The sequence below is a fragment of the Dysidea avara genome, chromosome 9 (assembly GCF_963678975.1).
Source record: "Dysidea avara chromosome 9, odDysAvar1.4, whole genome shotgun sequence".
Taxonomy (NCBI): domain Eukaryota; kingdom Metazoa; phylum Porifera; class Demospongiae; order Dictyoceratida; family Dysideidae; genus Dysidea; species Dysidea avara.
In genome coordinates, this window is record NC_089280.1 from 25,978,973 (window position 1) to 26,001,769 (window position 22,797).

Below are 22,797 nucleotides of genomic sequence, written 5' to 3' on the forward strand. Positions count from 1 at the left end.
TACACCTTTGAACTTTCAGACATCATGTTTTTCATCAAATCTATCAAAAATCCAACCAGTAGTTTCAACATTCACCATTTCATTTCCTTCTCTACCAGTGCCAGATCAGGAGGCTTCAAATTACATCACAATCCCTCCACCACTAACAAGCAACGACACTTTTACTTTGTAAGGATCTGTCGCTTATGGAATGCGCTTCCATTAATTGACGTTAATCTGTCTATTGACACTATCAGGAACAGAGTCAAGTCCCACTTCTGGAATCATTTCATTCATAACTTTGACCCCCTCAACCCCCATACACTGCACTACCACTGTCCCTGTAGTCGGTGTGTTACTGATCATTTCTCGATTAACTACACACTGTTTTAGACAATTTATCATGTGTTCTTTTATTATTATTTTATAATTACTACTTTTGGCTGTAGGAACAAGCCTACAGACCTTTAGTACACCATGTGTATTGTCAATTCTTGTATCTGTGTGTGTACCTAAGCTCATGCTTGTATGTGTGTACTATAAAGCATTAAAATTAAATAAAAAACAAAAACATATCTACTCCTTCTTTCCATCTGTCATCAGACTATGGAATTCCCTCCCAATGGCGGATCCAGGATGGGGCATTTGGGGCAAATGCCCTCCCCCCCCCTTCAAGAAATTGCATACAAGATCGAGATACTCTAATAGAGCAGTCAATTACTCTAATAAAGCAGTCACAATGTTCATGAGGCAGTGTAGCTTACCTATGAAGCTATAAATAGGATTTTATTTTACATAACAGACGTGATATAGTTGGGAAGGATAACTAGCTATTATTGTCGTGACCTTTTTTTTTTTTTTTTTTTTTTGGTCTTCAACTGGTTTTCAGCAAATTTTTTTGGTCTTCAACTGTTTTTCAGAAAGGTGCCCCCCCTCTTTCCAAACTCTGGATCCGCCCCTGCCTACCTCCCTGAAGAAATTGTAAATTCAGCAGACTTTATCAATTTCAAAACACTACTTGTTTAATCTTTAATGTTTACATGTACGTCATACTCAATTCTGAGTTTTGTAGCTAGCTACATCATAATAAATAAATAAATTTTGCACATATTGAATGCATGTGGTATCTCTATCCAAACATTGGTTACGGCGAGTCAGCAGTCAGCGTGTCAGTAAAATCCCTAACCAAAGTGCCGTGTCCAGTCTTCACATTTCATACTCCATACCGCGTGACCAGGAGCAACTTTTCAGTAACACTGAGATCGATCGAGGCTAGCTACGCTATAAATTAAGCCAAGCATTAAACGTGTAGCTACTGGCCATGCGAAGTTAACGTTATTTATTTTAACTTGCTTGTTTTGGAAGATAAAGAGAGAGAGAGAGAGAGAGACAGGGAGGGGGTATGCTGAATCTGAGCGAATCTGAGTAATGATCACGATCCACGTCCGGTCCAGGATGTCATGCAAGGAATTTATGATCTGAGGTCATTTGCGGTCTACTTACCTGATCAGTGCATATATCAGGGAAAGGGTCTAGGTACCGCTGTAGATCTATAGAAGTTTGAAAGAATTGAGTACGCCGGTGCTGTAGCTACGTTTGAGGTGCCAAATCCTGCGAGGATCAGTCAGAGTCGACCCTGTGTAAAGAGGTAAAGCGGACATTTAATTATATATCTGTCTGTGAGTAGTTTTTAAAGAGGCATTCTTATATACTGTAACGAAAATTTTGGTCCGGGGCAAAAATCGGTCCGGCCGGACCATTTTCAGTCGACCAAATTTAGTCCGCCCGGACCATCTTTAGCATCCGAAATTGGTCCGACCTGACCAAAATTGGTCCGGCCCAAACCTAGTTGGCCACATGCACTCCTGACCACTCGGACCAATATTGGTCGACCAAAATGGGTCCGGGTGGACCACTAACGCATGCAGCCAATGATACATGCATAGCTATAAGTTGTTTGTGACGGAACACTGTAGCCGACTTAGCTATAGCTATTCTCATTTATCAATCTCGAATAATGACCATTGCAGGCATTATCACTGCATGGATTTGTGCTTAAAAGGTTATCCAACAAGGGCACGGATCATTGCATGCACGGGATCAGCTAGCCGCATTGGAGGTGCTTAAGATCGAGATACTCTAATAGAGCAGTCACCTATAACATTCATCACCAGGCACTGATCCAGAAATAAATGAAGGTAGGTGGCTACCCAGCCTAGCCCAGATTTTAAGTTGAGAGTCCTAAATGTCTTAATATTTATATATACATCAGGAAAAGCTGACGCTGTTATTGTTTGGCTTGTACAGTGAAGTGCATATACAGTAGCATGTGTACTGTGCTCTTATGCACATATAATGTCTGACCATGAGTTAACACCAATGGTTAGAACAATACATCTGTAACACCTGAATGTGTACATACTGCACATTCCTCTCTTGTATGTGATATGTAGGAGATGATAGCTTAGGTTTGCTCCATTAAATTATTAAATGTGAACTATCATCTCCTACTGATCACATGTTCCTATATACTGGTATAAACATTTCCTTAAAAGTTATAGCTATATAATATTCCCTGTATACTTTTCACTACTTAACCAACTTTTAAAATTTTACTAATTTTCACCTGTGCACATATACCAGTAGGAGATGCAAGCACTGATCCAGAAATAAACCAAGGTGGGTGGTTGGCCCAGATTTTAAGATGAGAGTCTTGAATGTCTTGATAGTTACATCAGGGAAGAAGGGCTGAAATATTATCATCTAGCTTGTAGCACATAGCTATAGTAGCATGCCCTTGTGAACATAATAAGGCCAGACAAAGTTGATTAATTGATTCGCATCCCTGCCCACATCCCTTTTTACCCCACCGCCTCTAATTTCATTATTGCTGTTATCAATCATGTGCACACGTAATTTGATGTTAGGAAGGCTGGTTATCATTTTACAGCACAGCAAATGTCACTTGCACCTCAGAAACGGTGGTAGCTAATAAGTAAGTAACAGTTCTTAAAAGGTTTTATAGTTAACCTTTATAACAGACTTGCCTGATTTGGAGTATTTTCTTTACTAATGAATAATGAAAAATGACCTCCCGCCTGCATGGAAATCTGAATTTTTGTGGATGAGAAACTAGTAATCAAGTTTCCTGGCCTAATGTATTTTGTAATCCCAGTATACAGGCTGATCATGAGTTAACACCAGTGGTTAAAACAAATTGTAATACACCTGCTATGTAACACCTGTGCACATACTGCACATTCCTCTCTGTCATATGTGATTATATGTAGGAGATGATAGTTTAGGTTTACTCCATTGAATAACTAATAACTAAATGTGAACTATCATCTCCTACTAATGACATGCCCCACAGGAAGAAACATCATCTTATAAAGGTTATAGCTATAATATTCTCAGTATGTTTTTTACTACTTAGCCAACTTAAAATTTTGAGGCATACTGTTGCATTATTCCACAGCCTTAGGGTGAGTTGTTGCAGACATAAAAGTAAAATCGACTCAATCCTAAAGCAGACCCCATATCTTCCTTCAAGAAGTTCTCTGCCTGGTAATAGTTAATATACTGCCCATGATCATAGATAAATTCATGTATACTGCTACCATCTACTGTAAGGTTATAGCCAGCTAGCATTGGAATCTGATGCAATGTAGGGATTTAGTTCATATTGATATAACAAAAGAGTGTTCATGATCAGTAATATTCATTATTAAATAATGCATGTCTGAGTGGCTGCAAGGCCATGCATGGTGGGTGGCTAGCCACCTCATCCACCCCTCTGGATCAGTCCCTGAAATAATATGTGTATCTGTTTATGACAATGCGTGCATGCATGGGTATTCCCAGATTAATAAAAAACTGACCAAGGGTCAGAATTAACAAATTAAATTCTGAGCTATATAATTATGCAGAAGTTGAAGATAAGACATGTTTTAGTGGTAGATTTTATATATTGTCTACCATCCTCAAGTATAAGTGATCCAGCATAGGCTGGTGATTTCCATCATGTTGCTATAGTTGTTTGTCATAATCAACACAAACAGGCTGGATGAAAGATTCAACCAAACACTGCAGAGCTGATGATGCTTGTGAAGTTTATTGAACATTTTTTTTAAAAATTTAATTGGTAATTTATATCAATAATACAAGAAAAGGTTTTCACATTCAAACATGGTTGAACATATAAAAACGTACTTGGGAAGAATATTTTGTTACCTGTGTTTTTGTATGCAACATTGACCACCATGCATGAATCCAGCATTGACCATGCATTTGAGTTGATGTATGCCGGAAGAAAACCTCTACTTCCCAGCTAGCTATTGACATGGAGAAGAATAATACAGGACTTTTATCATACCACACTGCTTTAAATTAAAACAGCATTAATTTTGCGACTGTGTTCATCGCTGCATATATACACTGTTAAAATGAACAACTCTCAAGGAGTTCCCAGTGTAGGGAGGATTTAACACCCCTGGAGAGTAACCATTACTCTAAAGGAGTAACTGGAGAGTAACACATGCTCTGAAGGTGGTGTCACTTACTCTTCAGAGTAATGGGTAGCTATTCTCTTCAGAGTGTTGGTTACTCTCCATGGGGTGTTAAATCCTCCCTACACTGGGAACTCTTTAGAGTGGTGGTTACTCTTTATTTTTAACTGTGTAGATCATGGAATTTAGTTTCTAGCTAGCTACTATATGCATTTTCCGTAAATCACAGAACTCGGGAAATTAAACTACGCTACTCATTTATATAGTTTCCAGGCTATAAGTCGGCTGCAGTGATCCATCACAATATACTTAGCACGGACCGACCTGTCCACACAATGCCGGGTACACCCGCGGACCAACCAAAATTGGTCCAAGTGGTCAGGGGGTGCATGTGGCCAACAAAGTTTGGGCCGGACCAATTTTAGTCAGGCCGGACCAATTTTGGATGCCAAAACTGATCCGGCCGGACTAAACTTGGTCAACCAAATTTGGTCCGGCCGGACCAGTTTTGGTATCCAAAATCGGTCCGGCCGGACCGATTTTACCCGGACCGATATTTCCGTGACAATACAACTGCCAATTCTAATTGCATGTTTTATATGTTCTTCTACATGAACAAGGACTTGTGGGTTTTAGTATCCAAATTTGGCAAAAAAAAAAAAAATTTTTATTGGGTGGAATAAATTTAAAATGTTGTTCTTATAAATTTTTTGCAATTCTCAAACTAGCCAATTTTGGCAATTACCAAAAATTCTGGCGATTACCAAAATAGCCATTTTTAACAATTGTCAATTTTGGATGTTTTTAAACCAGGCGCACGCCCACAGCCGGCCGAAGGCCGGCTGTGGGCGTGCGCCTGGTTTACTGAAATTGTTTTCGTAAAAGTGTGTGTGTGTGTACCTATCTATCTACCTATGTACCTATGTTTGTCCGTACGCACCCACGTGAGCAAAATCGTTTAATAACGGTAAAAGCAGCTTTTGTGTAAGAAGTAAAAGTGAAATGAAGTCTGTATTAAACTTCTGCACAGGTGAACTTTGCTCTGAAGTGGTTTCTTTTCGGCGGACTGAAATACGGGTGTGGTGACTTTCCTCAGACTACCTTCCCCTTGAGGTTTTCAGGCATTTAGCAACTGAAAACCAACGGTGCAGGCCTCGTACACTGCCAGGAATAGCCTATCGCTTCGAGTTGAAAGGGGGCGTATCCCTTACGTACGCGAACGAAAATGAAGAGCAGCTTTGAGGCTTTGTCGAGAGAATTTGTGGGAAAAAACACGTTAGTCACACTATAAAACAGTTTAGAAGATAGTTTTGTGCGTAATATGTTGGTAAAAGCGGTTTATTTAACAAACGCTTCCTTAGCAGTGCATAGCAACGTAATTGAACGAATTACGAATATTTCATGAATTACGAAATACGAGAAATAGCTAATTATATTATTGCACAACCCAAACTACCCTATTGTAAAGTTGTAATACATAGTTGGTTAATTCATAGTAGCTATAGTTATTCCAGATGAGTTAGCTAGCTGCATGGCGCCTGGTTTTTAGAAGTAGCACAACATCAACTTGTTTACAGGTTTTTGCAATTGAATTCGGCGACTTTGCAATTGAATTCGTCCCGTTTGCAATTGAGTTCGTCGCTTTTGCAATTGAATTCGTCCCGTTTGCAATTGAATTCGTCGGTTTTGCAATTGAATTCGTCCCGTTTGCAATTGAATTCGTCGCTTTTGCAATTGAATTCGTCGCTTTTGCAGTTAAATTCGTCCATAACAAGAATGGCAGCTGGAACAAACATGAAAACATGATGTAGCAGCTGCTACAAGAACTTGTTCAAGTACAACAGTAGTAAACAACTCTTTATAAGGCAATAATTCTTCCTCTAAAGCCTCTCCAACAACATTCCAAACTCTACTACGCCATTCGCGATGGGTGTGGTCACTCGCGAGCAAGCTAATTAACTTGTCAGACAGCTATCAACTTCGCGTACTACCAGCTTCAATTACCTTCTAGTGTCTCAAGTGTAACTCTCCAAGGCATAAATAGTTCATCTCTTAATGAACGGGTTGGTTTCTTGGAGCCGTTTTGTTTATGACGAATTGTAATGCAAACGCGACGAATTCTATTGCAAAACCGACTAATTCAACTGCAAAAGCGACGAATTCAATTGCAAAACCGACGAATTCAATTGCAAACGGGACGAATTCAATTGCAATACCGACGAATTCAATTGCAATACCGACGAATTCAATTGCAAACGGGACGAATTCAATTGCAAAGGCGACGAATTCAATTGCAAAAACCTGTAAAATGTTATTCTGTATATTACTTGTGGGTGTTTTAGTATTGAAATTTGGCAAAAACAGTATGGACCTTAGCCACAATGATGTCACTGCATTATTTGGGGGCCTAATGTACAGACGCCTATGTAGAAATTCTTTTGATCGATCATATTTCAGCCAGGGAAGAAGATATTGAGCTCTAAGCAACAGATACAGTTACAAGACAGTACAATAAACTATTTGTATCACATGTTGGAAATTTTCAAGATAAATATCGCTTATTTGCAGTATTTTTTTGTTATATTATACCCATACCTGTTGGTTACTGGTCGGTATCTTGTTTCACGAGTGAAATATGATCAATCAAATCAATTTCTCCATAGACACCTCAGGGCTGTAGCCATACTTTAATCTGGGTAGGTTCTTTTAGAAGAAAAGGTGGACTTTTTAGTATTTGGGGTGTGTTTTCCCACCATGAGAAGCATGCTGAAGCTAGTGGGGTCTGGGGGCATCCCCCCCCCCCCCCAGGAAATGTTTTGAAAATAGATACTAAAAAGCTGAATTTGGTGGCATTTCAGTCAATAAAAATAACACAATTTTTAGGCAGCAAATTCAAGCTCGAGACCAGATATACAGTGGATGACATCTGGCAAAGTATCTCTACTACTACTGTAATTATACCATTTGTGTCTAAATGTATTGGAATGTCACAGTAAATATGGATGGGAAAGCCTCTCAGTAGGGGCAGCGGAGCAGGCCAAAGAGTGCTTTTAAAACAATGAAATTCACACATTCTATGGAGTTGAAGTATGGATGTTATTCATTAGTCTGGCGTGGCCACCCCTTCGCAAACAGGAAGGGTCTGGGGACTCTAGCATTGTGTACTTGTGTGAACTTATTGAAAACTGGTGCATCCAATCAAACATTTAGTGACATGGATATCCGTTTTGGCTAACTTGATAGGCGGGTTACTATGGCTTCTGTTTTGCTTGCCTCGAGTCTTGTCCAGTTATAACAACTTATTGTGGAGGAATAAGGATGGCATATTAAAAAAAGTACAAAGAGTATGTTAAGTAGTCTTGTAAGTTAGAAGTGGTGAGTTTTTTTTAGCATTCCACTGGATATGAATATTGCAATGACTAATGAATGGTGCGATCTAACCACGTCTCTCACACTAATTACATTCCATTCACACAAGTACACTATGCTAGAGTCTCCAGACCCTTCCTGTTTGCGAAGGGGCGGCCGCACCAGACTAATTATTCATGGGGTCAAGCCCCATATTGTAATGGAAGCTCTAGTTTAGACATTCTTATTCAGTATGTTTTTGTAACTGAATAAAATTAATTGAGCTACATAGTATTGAGATGGCAAGTGATTATTTCCAAAATTGGAAAGTTTGTAATTACCTAAATTGGCATGGTTTGTTATTGCCAAAATTGGCTAGTTTTGTGATTACCAAAATTGGCAAGTTTTGTAATTACCAAAATTGGCAAAGTTGTGGAATGACTAAAAATAAAATCGGCAAATTGCCAATATTGGCAAGTCATTGGATTACCAAAATTGACAACTTAAGGAATTTCTAAAAAAGCAATTTTGCCAATATTGGCATAATCTTTGTTTGTCAAATTGAAGAATTGTGCTACCAATACTATTATTACCAAATTTGGATACTAAAACCCACAATCAATTCTTTATATCAAGAATTATATGAAGACAGTACATAAAATTCCAAACTTGGGAACTTTCAGCTAGCTACTGCTTATAAGTTCCAATGTTGGTAACTTTGTGAAGCTACCACAATGTGCACAGGAATAGCCAAATTTGGCAATTGTGCACATCCTGAAAGTTGCCAAATTTGGCATTTCTGGGAAATGACCAATTTTGGCGATTTCTGGAAATACCAAAACTGGCAATTATGCACATCCCAGAAGTTGCCAAAAGTGGCAACTTTCAGGCATGTGCATTATTGCCAAAAACACTTCCATTACATACCTCTCCCGGACTAGGTTCTTGCAGTGCAACTTGTCCCTAGCGGACAACTTACGCCCCCATAGTTGGTCCCCCTCTGGCCCCCTAGCTGATCTCTATTGAGAGAGTTTGTTTGTAGCTGAACTCTCCACAGGGTTGCTTATTCACTCTATGACTATGTAGCTGAATCAGTGGCAGAGGAAGTAGTTGATGGGAAGAGGGGGCTGACCAGAGTATAGAATTTGTGGTGGCAGGGGGTCTGGGGGCGCATGTGCCCCCCAGAAGCTGTAGCCATTTTAGGTTTTACATGTCTCAGAGTTCACCAGAATGTACAATTTGAAGCATATCACCAACTTTTTAGTTAGAAGTATTTAAAACAGGCTATTTACAGACACTTTTGGCAATGTTGACTAGGGTTAATGCATGAACATACAGCATTTTATTAATTATTAGTACTGTGCAGGCCTCACAAGGAGTATATATGCACAAATTGATTACATTACAAAAATTATAAGAGCAGTCCTGTCAAAAATATTTACATCATCATTTGATAGAGAGTTCCATAACTTGATACTACTTGGAAAAAAAGAATTTGAGTAAGCATTAATTCTTGCTGGTAACTGTAAGAATCTCTTTGGGTGTCCACGTGTAGGATGGTTACAAGGGCGAGGTGGAAGTAGGGAGTCAGCGTCAATATCTACTAGATGGTGAATTATTTTATATAACATCAGCAATCTTTGTTCTTTTTGTCTGTCAGCAAGAGGGCTCCAAGCAGTTCAAAATAGCCTTTATACACCTGGAAACACTTGGTACAGTGGTAATACTCCAACTCTCAAGTAAGAGGTCAGTGGTTCGATTAGGCAAAAAATTATTATTTTGGTTTTTGGACTACCTTTTGGAACACTTTTTATGAAGCATTTTTGACTGCTTTATTAGGGTATTTGAGCATTCTATTAGAGTATATTGATCTTTTTCACGGTTTTCAGCCCCACTCCAGGAAACATCATTTCGGCGAGATATCATTCTGAGGGGGGACTAAGCCCCCCCTCAGCAGACCGAGGAGGGGATTCAGCCCCTAGCTCCCCTTTCTGCCGCCTATGAGCTGAATTCTTTATAGGGTGACTTGTTTCTAGCTGATCTCTCTATGGGTGACTTGTTTCCAACTGAACTCTCTACAGGGTGATTTGTTTCTAGCTGATTACTCTACAGGGTGACTTCATACTGACTGTACTCTCTACAGGGTGATTTGTTTTGAGCTGATCTCTCTACAGGGTGATTTGAAATGTAGCTTATCTCTTTACAAGGCTACTTGTTTCTAGCTGATCTCTCTACAGGGTGATTTCAAATGTAGTTGAACTCTTTGCAGGATAACTTTCTTCTAGTTAATCGCTCTACTGAGAGAGTTTGTTTGTAGCTGAACTCTACACAGGGTGGCTTATTTTTAACTGAAATACTCTACGAAATGTAGCTGAATTCTCTAAAGGGTGACTTGTTTCAAGCTGATCTCTCTATGGGTGACATGTTTCTAGCTGAACTCTCTACAGGGTGACTTGGTTCTAGTTGATCTCTCTACAGGGTGACTTGTTTCTAGCTGAACTCTACAGGGTGACTTGAAATGGTAGTTAAACTTCCTACTGGGTGACTTGATCAAGCTGATCTCTCTACAGGGTGATTTATTAAATTCTGTTTCTAGCTGATCTCTCTACAGGGCTGCTTGTTTCTACTGAGCTCTTTACAGGGTAGCTTGAAACATAGCCGAACTGTCTACAGGGTGATGTGTTTGCAGCTGAACTGTCTTCAGGGTGACTTGTTTGTAGTTGAACTCTCTACAGGGTGACTTGTTCGCAACTGAGCTCTCTACAGGGTGATTTGTTTTTGGTACTAGTTGAAGGGTGACTTGATTGTAGTTGAACTCCCTATTGGGTGACTTGTTGTCAGCTGAACTCTCTACATGGTGGCTTGATTGCAGCTGAACGTTCTAATAGAGTGACTTATAACGTAGCTGAATGTTGTATTAGGGTAACTGCACTATTAGAGTATCTTGATCACGTTACTTGTTGCATCTAGTTCACTTTTATAGTGTAGCTCAGTGGATTTTAATCTGATTCCTTGTAAACCACTGAAAGATCATTCTAAAATTATTTATCTACCTCTCTACCTGTTTTCAGCTGATTCCGTTAACTAGTTTTTTTGGTAGGTGTGGCAAGTATTACTTTTTTATTAACAAAACTCGATTGTGCACTTTCTACATATGGTTTGCGTTTTTGTTATAACTCCATGACTGTTAGTGTGATTTCTTTCAAACCACAAAAGGTTTGCACTACGATGGTTACTTCATGTATAGACCAATTTTCAAGTCATTCCTTCAAGCGGTTTACCCTGTGGCCGTGACAAAAAATCTCTATCAAATTTTTTGAAAATCGCGTATAACTCCCTTGTTCTCTATCCAATGTGTACGAAATTTGGACTGTAAACGTGCTACATTACGTTCTTACAGCCCTCCAAATCTGAAGAAAATCGACTAAAGCATGGGTGAGTCATAGTGATTCTTCTAAGTGAAGCGAAAAGAAGAAGAAAAAGATGACGAAAACACGAAGAAACTAAGATGAACTTTGAAGGTGCATATCTCAGTGATGACTTGGTGGATTCAGCTCACATTTGAAATGGGAGGTACCTTACCCCGAGGGAGTTTCCACAGCGAAAATGGTTAATTTCCAGTCAGGCACTATCGAGCTATGGATGCATGAAAACGGAATTTTATTGGTTACTGTAAAATACACACTTGTCTGTCGTGCGCCCACACTGGCTGTACTTGGCCGCACGATTAACGAGCGGTTTTCATGACAAGATCTGGTTTAACCACACAAAATTTCATGGGTAGAATGTAGTTTTAATGCAATGGTGGCAAGGGCGGATTTAGGGGGTGGGCTTTGGGAGCTGAAGTCCCCCCCTTCACTTTTAGGCTCAGTTTACTTGATCAATATGCTGAGGATTATAATAAAAAAATGTCTTAGCATAATTATATGATCACTAATAATGCAAATACTCATAAAACCACCTTATAAACATCTTTCCAAGGCATTATTAGTGGATTTATGCTAAAGTTTACGCAACAAGGACCCGGATCAGCATTAGAGGTGTACAAGATTGAGATACTCTAATAGAACAGTCACCTAACTACTCTAATAGAACATTCAGTGTAAGCATAAAAGTTGGTTCTGTTATGGAATTTTTCCAAATCTGCTTGTGCCTATGCATACAATGAAGTACATTGGTCTGAATAAAAGGCTTGTTCATCTACTTGTGTAGTTATTACTGGTACTGGTATACTTAGTTCAGGTACACAATTTCCATTGAAAATGCTCTCTCAAATTTCAAAATTTTCCAGTTTCAACATTATTATTCTATCATGCATGCAATTGTGAGAGGGTGCGTCATGTGCTTGGTTGTCTGAACCTACCCAAATCTTTCCATTAGCAAATGTTGCAGAGAGCCATATATATCTAAAGGCAGTATGTAAAATATCTGCAGGAAAAAATATGCATTTTATATGGAAATGTTACCAAATTGCAGTATTTTAGCATCTATTTTTTCAAAAACTTCCTAGGGGGACATGCCCCAGACCTCCCCAGTTTGCACACCTCAACTCAAGAGATTAATACCTTAATCCGCCCCTTTTATGAATCCTAGATCCACCCCAGGATGAAGCATTTGGGGCAAATGCCCCCCCCCCCCCTTCACCTTGTGGAGTCGGTAGCCATAGCTAGCTACTTCTTTTAATTAAAACACTAAACTTTTATGTCAGGCCAAGATCATTTATAACTCATGAAAATATGCACATTTTACTACTGTTTATTGTTACAAATTCACCTAAAACCAAGCAAATCAGTCAAACTAACTATGAAATTGTCACCCAGCACCTTCATGCATACTAAGCGCCTCTAAAAATGATTATTGTTTCACCGCTTTTAAATACAACCATCTGCAAAGGCCAAAATAGCAAAATCAACAGTGAGACACTACTAAGAGGTGATTATTTGCTCCTTAAAAATGCAGCAACTAACAAGAGAATTTGGCTCTCCCCAGCCGTTTACAACTTAGCCTGTTTGTGCCCCTACCCTTGCCAGCTCCTGGATTCGCCCCTGTAATGCACCTATCAATGTCAAGCCCCACCCCCAAGGGTCCCCATACACCTACTGGGGATTTGACATCTACACTTGCCCCACCCCTGGGGCTTTTGATGGCGGCATTGTTGAACCTAAAATTATTTTAATAGGTGAATCAAATCCCCAATAGAATTCCCTCTCTTCCATGAGGTAGGGACATAGTGGGGTTTTGACAAGCTTCTTAGCCCCAGTACTGAGGAATTTGACACTATACTTTGTCAAATCCCCTATATTCCCCCACTCTACCCGGGAGTGGGGCATGACATTGATAGGTGCATAATGGCTACTGAAGTGCATGCCTGTAGCAATTTTCAATACATTTCATATAGATTTTTACATGATACCATAAATGGGCGTGTTCCCTTAAGTTCTCTATTCTGAAGTATTTTCTCTCAGCCAGATACCTTTAGACTGGCATTCTCTGGCTCCAACATTTCTATGTGTGCAAGCAGGGCAGTATGAATCGTCTCTGTAGTACTCTGATTTAAAGACAATTGTAAGGTTGGGCTGGCCTGCTGTGGTAAGGGTAAATTATATTACCTGACAGTCACCTAGCTGCTTGGCTGTAGTGGTTGTATGCACTAATGGTGATGGTAGGGGAGTTGATGAAAACACTGGGATGTATTGGTGTTCTGCACACTCATTAGCTATAGAAAGCCTTTTTACTTCCCTTTGTTCTACATATTTTGCCGTTTAACAGGAATGCAAACCTTTTCCCTAGTGTTTAACAGGCCAATAACATTACAAGATATCTTAGCTATCAACATTATTTTGTACAATAGTGGGGTTTTATAAAGACAGTGGTATGTGTAAAACTTAGACTTGGCATCTTGATCGAATCACCATCAGGGAAATGCCTTGAACACAACTGAGAGCTTGGGATTATATCATCTTTGCTCATCTCGTACCATGCACTTCTTTGCATAGGATCCCTGGCTGGAAAATGATGGAATCCAGCAGTTTTATCTGCCATTTGAGTGGTTCAACACACACACACAACACTTTTGTCCAGGCATTGTGCAAGGATAAAACTTTCACAACTTGTAATTCAGGAGTCGCTTGTCTGATTCACTGCGGATAAATACCTAAATGTGAAGAAATCACTGTACTTTCTAATACTGCTTGAAAAATGAGAGTACACAATTCCGTTTGTGGTTTCAACATCTGTTGTCATCATTCTTCCAATGGTGTCTATAAATTAACAAGCAACCACAACATCCAGTGGTTATGCAATATGTAAAGGAACCAATCAAAATATCCTAAACTCCACTGTTAACTCTTAAACCCACAGGGGAATGCATGTTATTCTTGCCACGTATTTAATTTTGATTGTGGGTTTTCTCACATGAGTCATATGTGGCCTGATACAAAATTTAACGGCGCATTGAACGGAAGTTGTTGCAAGGTCATAAGAGCAACCACCATCGAGTCATCGACCATTTTGTAAAGGTATGTAAAGAGTTTGGGTGTTTCCTTACCAAAAGGTTATTTTCACGGCTAGTTTTGGCCTCACCATTTAGTGTTACCTGAAGTTTCAATTTCTTAATGTTTCAAGTAGTGTGTAAAATCCAAAGGGGTTTCCTGAAACCCCTGGAAACCCCCCCCCCCCCCCCTTGGTACGCCCCTGGGTAAAATTAAGTCCAAAAGTGGCCTCAGATCAACCTGAAATGTTTTTGTCAAGTTGCTCCAGAATTTTAAAGAAATTATTCAACAGAATTTTTTACTGCCTAATTAACTGATGCATTCAGTTAAATGTAGCAGAAAAGTGGCTACAGTTATATACGACACTACTTTTTTCACAGAAACACTTCAAATTCACTTAAGAAGAAACCTTTGGCATATTGATAGCCATATAATACTTGTGCTTTGTCTTACCTTTATCCTTCCTTACTATGTGTTCTCAAAGTTCAACCAGTAAGCTGTTCTCCATTGTAGACAAGATGCTGCCTGCCACCAGGAAATGGACTGCTTGTAGAACAAGGGGTAATCACTTCTGGGATCAAGGTAAAGTTTCGCTTGATCTCACCTATAAAAGAGCCTTGACTCTTGATTGTCAGCCATAAAAGCCTAGTAAATTCTCATGTTGCTAAAAGTTCACTTTTAATGGTGCTTGATCAACACTAATGTCTTGATTTACTGTGCAAAATCCCCTTGATTGCTTGATAGAATCTTGATCTCGGTCTTAAGTGTTACAACAGATAGTATAGAAGTGACTACTCCTTGTAGAACAGTATACACTAAGCATACATACAAAGTACAATACTAGCGTCAACTAAGATGCTGCAACATCTTGTGTACAGATAAGTGAATTAGTCTGGCGTAGCTGCCAGACCCAGCTGGAATATAAGTGAACAGCTCTTGGTTTCAACTCCAAGTTTGTTGTTACAAATTGCTACCTGCTTCCGTCCGTTCTCTATAAAGCGTTGAACGCATTGGTGTAGAGGAAAACTTGAGCTACATTCCTGTCAAAACCACAAACAAACAGCCAAAGCCTTAGTGCATAGAACTGTTAACCCAAAGGTCCAGGGTTCAATTCCAGCCCATGACAACTTTTTTCTCTTCTCAGTACCACCTTTTCTTGACACACTTTTTCATATGTCAGCTATTGACAATGATTACTCGACAATCTGTGCACATATCAACATGATTCACACACGAAATAAAATGCTCACCATCTGGCTATATTGCAAAATTTATTGCAAGCTTCTATGTGCATTCCTTTGTCCGCTATAGCACGTTAAAGGCCATGATGTAGAGAAAACTTCAGCTGTGTTCTATTGCTAACCACATGAGAAACAGCTCAGCTGGTAAAGCACCTCCCTGAAGTTGTTGCGGTTACTGCTGTGTAGGGTGAGGGTTCGAATCCCACCAGTGACAAAAGTTTTTTTTTTGTTTTATATACCTTTTGGTGTATACTTTTTTCTAACTCAACTTTTTCTCATAGTAAGTTCATATCATCCTGGTATTGCTTCACAGCATATGGACTGTTGGAAAAGTATACAGTAGCACATTTGATAGGTATAGGGCAAGCACGGGCAGGCCAATTTGGTGCATGTTTGTTTGTCTGTGTGTTTGTCCCATGTGTTCTATTAGAGTAAGTGCCTTCTCCTTGTAACTCCAATTCTTTATGGTATTAATCACTTACCTAAATTATAGCCAGGAAGTGTGTACCTGTGTATTAAGTTAATTTTGCTCAAACCTTTGCTTGTAGTATAGCTACAACTACTTTTAATACTCTTTGTTGACCATGTTATTTAGTGTTGCACCAATATCCAAATTAGCCGATTATTCCGATAACCGATATTAAGTAACAGAATTAGTCAATACCAATAACCAATCTGATATACACTAATAACACTAACACTCATCCTCATTATTTTTAAAATGACTCATATTAGTGACATAACCATTGATATACAGTTCATTCTAGGCTAAGATGTAATGTTAGGTGTATACCACAAGTAAAAGTTACTCATGGTAAACAGGTTTTAAGTACATTTTACTACTGCCATACAGTTGAGACAAGTGGCTGGTACTACATAGAAACCAAAAACGTCAGTTTACTGTTGGGCATGGCTTAAAACCTGACAGTTTACTATGGGCATGGCTTGTAGCCACTGCCAAACCATCAACACATAATTTAATTAAAATGCCAAATAACTTATGATATAGCCTCTCCCACATCATTATACTACACAGCTCAGTGGAAGTTAACATTGGCTTTAATTTTATGAAAACCGATTAATCGGCTAGTAGCCAATATTGGCCAATATTGGCCCGATACCGATTTTTAAACTGATTATTGAACTGATAATCGGTGCAACACTAACGTTATTACAGTGCCTGTATGATAGGACAGCACCACATAAATTGCACATATCTTGATAATTATTGGCTTAGATTACATGCAATTCTGCTGTTCAGTTAGCCAGCATGTTCATAGGACATTTTAAAACTAATGCATTGATTCATGTTATTGTGGTTAATGTGAAAATGTGAAATGGTCCTGCACGTAGGGCAAGTACCAATGCTAGTAACCAAATAAGTACAAAAAACTCAGTCTTTACTCTTACAGATCATAAGGTGTGTGCAACAATTAAACTTTAACTTATGAAAATATCCTATTTATGTCATTCTGCCCTTTAAGCTATAACACATAATTTTTTGTTACACTTTTCGTTTTAATACACATTATTGTTGATTTAGGTGCATAAAGTGTTGTGACGATGGCAGAAGGTAATGATGGAGATCGTAACTGTATGCTCTCATTAGGCTCAACCTGCTGTAAGTGTATTTATTTTGTATGTAACACAGTATGGTACAAACTGGCGACAACTTTAATGCATGTTGCATATGCGTTTGTGCGTTTATGTGTACACGCATTTATGCACAGTGATGCACATGTACTTATGTACACGCACAAGTGGTACTTAATGCTATTATAAATGCTTATCTAGTGCATAGCTATGACTGCCACATATAGGTTAGGTAATCCTAAGGCTGCAGCACATGTTGCTGCAGACCTTCAGTGCTGGTCACTGTAAAGCATTAATACAATACAATACAATATCTCTAGGGCTACGAGGACTGTTGCAAATGAGATCCCAGTGGCTATAAGCTCGCATATATTATAGTAGTTTATGATATCGCTCTACCTATGGGTAAAGCATTATTATAATAGTCCATTGCCTCGAACATTATGTGCTTCAAGGAAATCCTCCAATGATTTTACTACTGTTTATCTACTAACACATGCCCCTGTACTCAGAGTGATGGGTGGGCATCATATGGGCTGGAAAACGAGTTGCGAAGTGGTGGAACAGTCTCTCGATTGAGATTTGTTTGTGGAAAAACAGAATGGGATTCTTATATGTACGTAGGCGAGCTTGTTCTTTTTGTATGGTATGTGTGTTGTGTCACTCTTTTGTGAAAAGGATCTATGCCATGATGTCACTACAGTTTTTTTTTTTGCTTTTTGTAAGTTGTATATAGCTACAGTTGTGATTTTGTAATGTTCTGTGTACACTCCAGTATGGAAAAAGTCATTCGTCAAGTATTGGGAATTAATCAATAGTTTATAATCTCAAAACTGCAAGGGGGTGGTACTCCAATCTTCACCCTCAGTCAAAGTTAAAGCCAAGCTGGAAATTTGCAGGGACAAGCGAGGTTTGTAAAGTATATACTATAATTGATACTTTTAGGATAACAAACATAGGGTTATTTTACAAAACATATACTAGAAGTTGCTTGAGATACAACTGTGTGTTTCACTAAAAGTTAATGCAAATGTCAATGCTTATGTTTTGAGTTTTCATAAGAGTACAAGATATATTGGAGTGTCCCCACCCCTTGACTTTTGGCCACAACTTGTGGTCTGGGGTAGAAACTAGCTTGATTGAATGTCATAGTGATATTAAGCAAAAAAACTATTGTGTTTAAATTATTGTGTCTAACTGGAGCACATTCAGCAAATACTCCGTAAGTGTACTGTACAGCTTAAAAGTTGACAGGGGGATTTGTTGATTCACTCACTGAAATATTAATGAATTGCTAAGGCTAATTAATACTTTTATGAGTTGCCAAGATTGTGTTTCCCCAACAAATCTATATTTTGTACAGTATGGTAGAGTTTCAGGACCTCAATTTGATGGGAGTACAATGCTTCACATGTACCTAATGCAACATCTTCATGTAATCAAAATTTTATGCATGACTTGGTTTTTGATAGTTCACCATCATTTCTTACCTGATACACAATAAAACTGATACAGGGAGTCTGGCATTGGTCATTTTACTATCCTGTTGTCAAAAAGGATCGAATTTGCTCAAAATTAATATTATAATTTTTATGATGTAAGTGATACTTTATATAACTTGTGCAATTTCCACACACTTAGTGTGAAGGCGTATTTATTAGTTAGGAAATTTACAGGGAAACTCTGTCGGTTTTGTTTACCATTTAATTAAAGTCCTTTGAGGACTAAATTAATTTTCAAGTATGGAGAAACGTGTAACTTTGTGTTATAAGGAAGGCAATGGTCTGAGCATTAACTTAATGGTAATTTCATACACAACAATAATATCATAACAGTTTTGTTCTACACAAAACAATAATTGTGATTTGAAGCGATGAACAGGCGATGTCATCTCCCATGTCTCCACTGAATGTGTGCTTTGTTTTTTCTTTATCGCGTATTGGTAGTCACGTGATCTTATTATACCAATCAAATTGCCATCACGTGCTGAGTCTAATGGCAATTAGTTTATGTGCTAGGATGAAGTATCATCAAGATATGGCCGATCAAAGTAGCAGGTATGGATGATAATGGAAGAACTACTTTTTCTTGGCGTCCTAGCAGCAGAGATTCTCTTCAAACAAAACAATACTTGGGTGTGATTTTGTCAGGAATATTATGGTGAGTTTCGTGGTGTTAGCGAATTCTTTCTACTGTGTACAGTAGTTATAATGGCTTATATCAGCCCATGTACTTGTGCCCAATATATTGGGCTTTGGTCCTCAAAGGGTTAGGTTTATGATGCACTACAAGCTATTTAGTTTATGGTTTTGACTGCTAATCATATCTGTCCTTTGGTTGCTAGGAGATCTTATATTGTTACAACCCAAGGGGTGACCATGAATGTACTTGGCTGCATACACAGTATTTAGTGGAGTTTAGCATAAGTGGAAATACTTTAATTGCTCTTTTAATTGCTGTTGTGCAACCACTGGATACTGCGGTTACCCATTAAAATCTACAGAAACCATTGGGACACGGATGACCACTAACACTAAAACCTTTGTTATACGGAATATAGCAGTCTTGTAAACAGCACTGGAAACTACTTTGAGTTCTACACATTTTGGTGGTTGACTGCTCTTCATAGGTTATGCGGTTGGTTAGTTACAAGCGGCCACTAATCCACGGAATGGGATGGAACAGAATAGAATGAACCACTAAAACACGGAACGGAATGATTTTTCGAGATACCACTTTATTATCAATATTGCATGACGTTATTGACATGCAGCTTGTTTAGTCCTCGATTCTTTGTGAGTGCTAGTCTTTGCTGCATGCGGTATCATTGGGATGTGTAGCTATGCTAGTTAGACTGAGAAAATCTCTGTAACTGGAATGTCACTACAGATTAGCTACTAATACATTTTCGGACAAGGCTTGTCACTTAAGGTTCGTGTCTGTTCCCTTTGAGGCTCCACTTCAGCTAGGGGCGGTGGAGAAGGGGGAGGGGGGAAAGAGGGGCTGTAGTCCCTGTCTAAAATTTATGGAGGGGCTTAGCCCCCAAAACCTTTAACAGCAGACAACCATGAAACAAAAGGGAAATCAACGTAGTTCCTATCTATGTACAGAAAATTGGAACATACAGTATACTTTGTAAGTAACAGAGGTTTTATTGTCAGCTATCATCGTTTTCCCGATGGCTTCAATACATTTTTATGGGCATCCAGAGCATCCAGTGGTTGAGCAATATGCAATTAACACTAATTGCATTCTCAGACACTTATACTAAACTCCACTATAATTGTTCCCAAGTAGAGGCTATGGGAATCTGGATAAAGTGGAATGAAATGGTGGACTGGAATGGTGGAATAGAATAGTGGACTGGAATGGTGGAATGGAATAGTGGACTGGAATGGAATGGTGAAATGGAATGGTACTTAAGAAGTAATTTCAATTAGTGGTCACCTCTTTATAAAGACACCTTCTAACAAAGACCTCCTTCTAGCAAAGACCACCTCTTTACAAAGTCCATTTTACTTTAATGTCTGAATTGTTGTTTTAGAATTGTGCGCCACATGTTATGTCTAGAAAAGCCGGAGTGATATTTGATTTATGATACAATATAGCAATAGCTACCCCATACAAAAACAGCTTGACTATACAAAAAAAGATGTGTCCACGAAACTAAAAGCAACTGGCAACTAAAGGAGGTAAGGCCAAGAAATGAATGTTAATATATACTGGCAACTAAGTATAATTTACAATAATCTATATAAATAACATTGCTCCTTTACCTTTGACTTGTGCAGTCTGACTGTATTCCTAATTAATTCCCTGTAAATCTAATTGGCTAGTAAATTGGTATCTTTTCCAATAGTCATTGTAGAGGAGAAAAAAGGCGGCTAAATTACTAGCCAATTAGAGTTACAGGGAATAATTAGGAGTGCAGCAAGACTACACAAGTCAATGATAACGGACCAAATTTTTATAAATCATAGTTGCTGGTATTAACATTCATTTCTTGGCCTCACCAGATATTAGCTCAGTTACTTTTAGTTTGATGGGCATGTCATTTTTGTACAGCCAAACTGTTTTTGCATGGGGGTATTGCTGTATTACAAATCAGGTATCACTCTGACTTTTCTAGGCATGTGGCGTACAACTGGGATACACTCTAAAACAACAAGATAGCAGCAGTTTAAACAGTTTTATAAAGAGGTGGTGTTTGTTGGAAGATGGTTTTTATAAAGAGGTGACCACTAATTGAAATTACCTAAGTACCATTCCATTCCATTCCTCCAATCCATTCCATTCCAGTCCACCATTCCAGTCCATTCCACCATTCCATTCCACTGAATCCAGATGCCCGACGCTATCCACATGCTCATGCTTGTGGTGGTACTATGGCTCAAATTTACAATCATGTGTCCTGCCATGCTCTGCCACATCCATTCAAAACTACACATGGTAGGACATTATGGTGGGTCCACTGCTAAACGTTATATTTGTCACTGGTCTGGGAAAACTGGTCTTATTGCCCATGACAACAGATTTGATTTTTTTTTTTACCAAGAACACAAATTTATGTGAAAAACTATCAAGTTAAAACCAGCTAGGCTTGAGTGGTCAGCTGTTGGCTGCTTATATAGTGGATGCTCTGGAAGGCTAGGAATTGGCATAAAATGTGTGGAAAATAGCTACAACACACTAAATACTTGAAACCAGATTTTTTTACACTTTTAAAGTGGTGATAAAAAAACTAGTTTCCCCGGCTAGGTCACATAGCTATGTTAAGCACATTACGCTGTAGTAGCTATAATAATACAGCTGTACATGCATGTATGAATGTGTTACATTATTTATTTATTGATAGGAACACTAGCTGACATGATTGGACCACAGTGTACTCTTGAAGGACATATCTCTGTGGATATGACGATTTCATCGTGTTTGTTGTTCTGTGTATCTTAGTATATAGCATAATTATTTTAATACATAATGTCAATGCCATTGGCTAATTATAAAGCCTGTGGAAAAAAGGATTCGTCATCTGAAATTCCCCAGAGGTTGAGTCATTTACAATGAGAAGGCTATAATACTCTTAGTTGAAAGAAAAGCTGGAATGGATTAAGTTTATGTATGTAGCTACTTCCGTACGTTATAGAGTTAGTGTTGTTTGTAGTTGTCAGTCAGTACAATAATTGCCACTGATTCACCAACTACAGGATGGGATAAGTCAAGTACAGGTTTTTAAATGTTCATAATGCCTCATGGTGTAGCTTAATACCAGTACCTACGTATACACTGCACTCGCTGCAGCTAGTTTGATACAATTGGCAAATGCAGGTACATGCACTTGCACACGTACTTGTGTTTTTTTGTGCATGTAAATGCATTTATTATTTTTTTTGCAAATGTAACATGCATTTAAGTTGTTACCAGTTTGTACCAGATGTTCAATAAGGTTAATATATATGTAGCTGCTGTATAATAATGTTAATCTATTTTTCATAAAATTGATTAACTTAGCCACCACTTGATAACGCATTTGTTCTTGATGTAGCCATTTTCTAGCCATTTTTCCTCCTAACTTATTTATTCAATGTTGTACCGTAGACTCTGGTTATTAAGCGCATGTGCTTATAATTTTCGGAG

The 22,797-nt window shown here is 38.6% G+C and overlaps 1 protein-coding gene across 1 annotated transcript in view; it reads left to right on the top strand.

Moving 5' to 3' along the window:
* Positions 1-1,454: 1,454 nt before the first annotated feature.
* The window catches only part of LOC136267388 (alpha-protein kinase vwkA-like), a 54,173-nt gene continuing 32,830 nt past the window's right edge, over positions 1,455-22,797 (top strand). The window contains exons 1-2 of the mRNA XM_066062520.1: positions 1,455-1,627; positions 17,111-17,188. Of these exons, the coding sequence (XP_065918592.1) occupies positions 17,131-17,188 (58 nt within the window). The 5' untranslated portion in view covers positions 1,455-1,627; positions 17,111-17,130. The remainder of the gene's footprint in view (positions 1,628-17,110; positions 17,189-22,797) is intronic.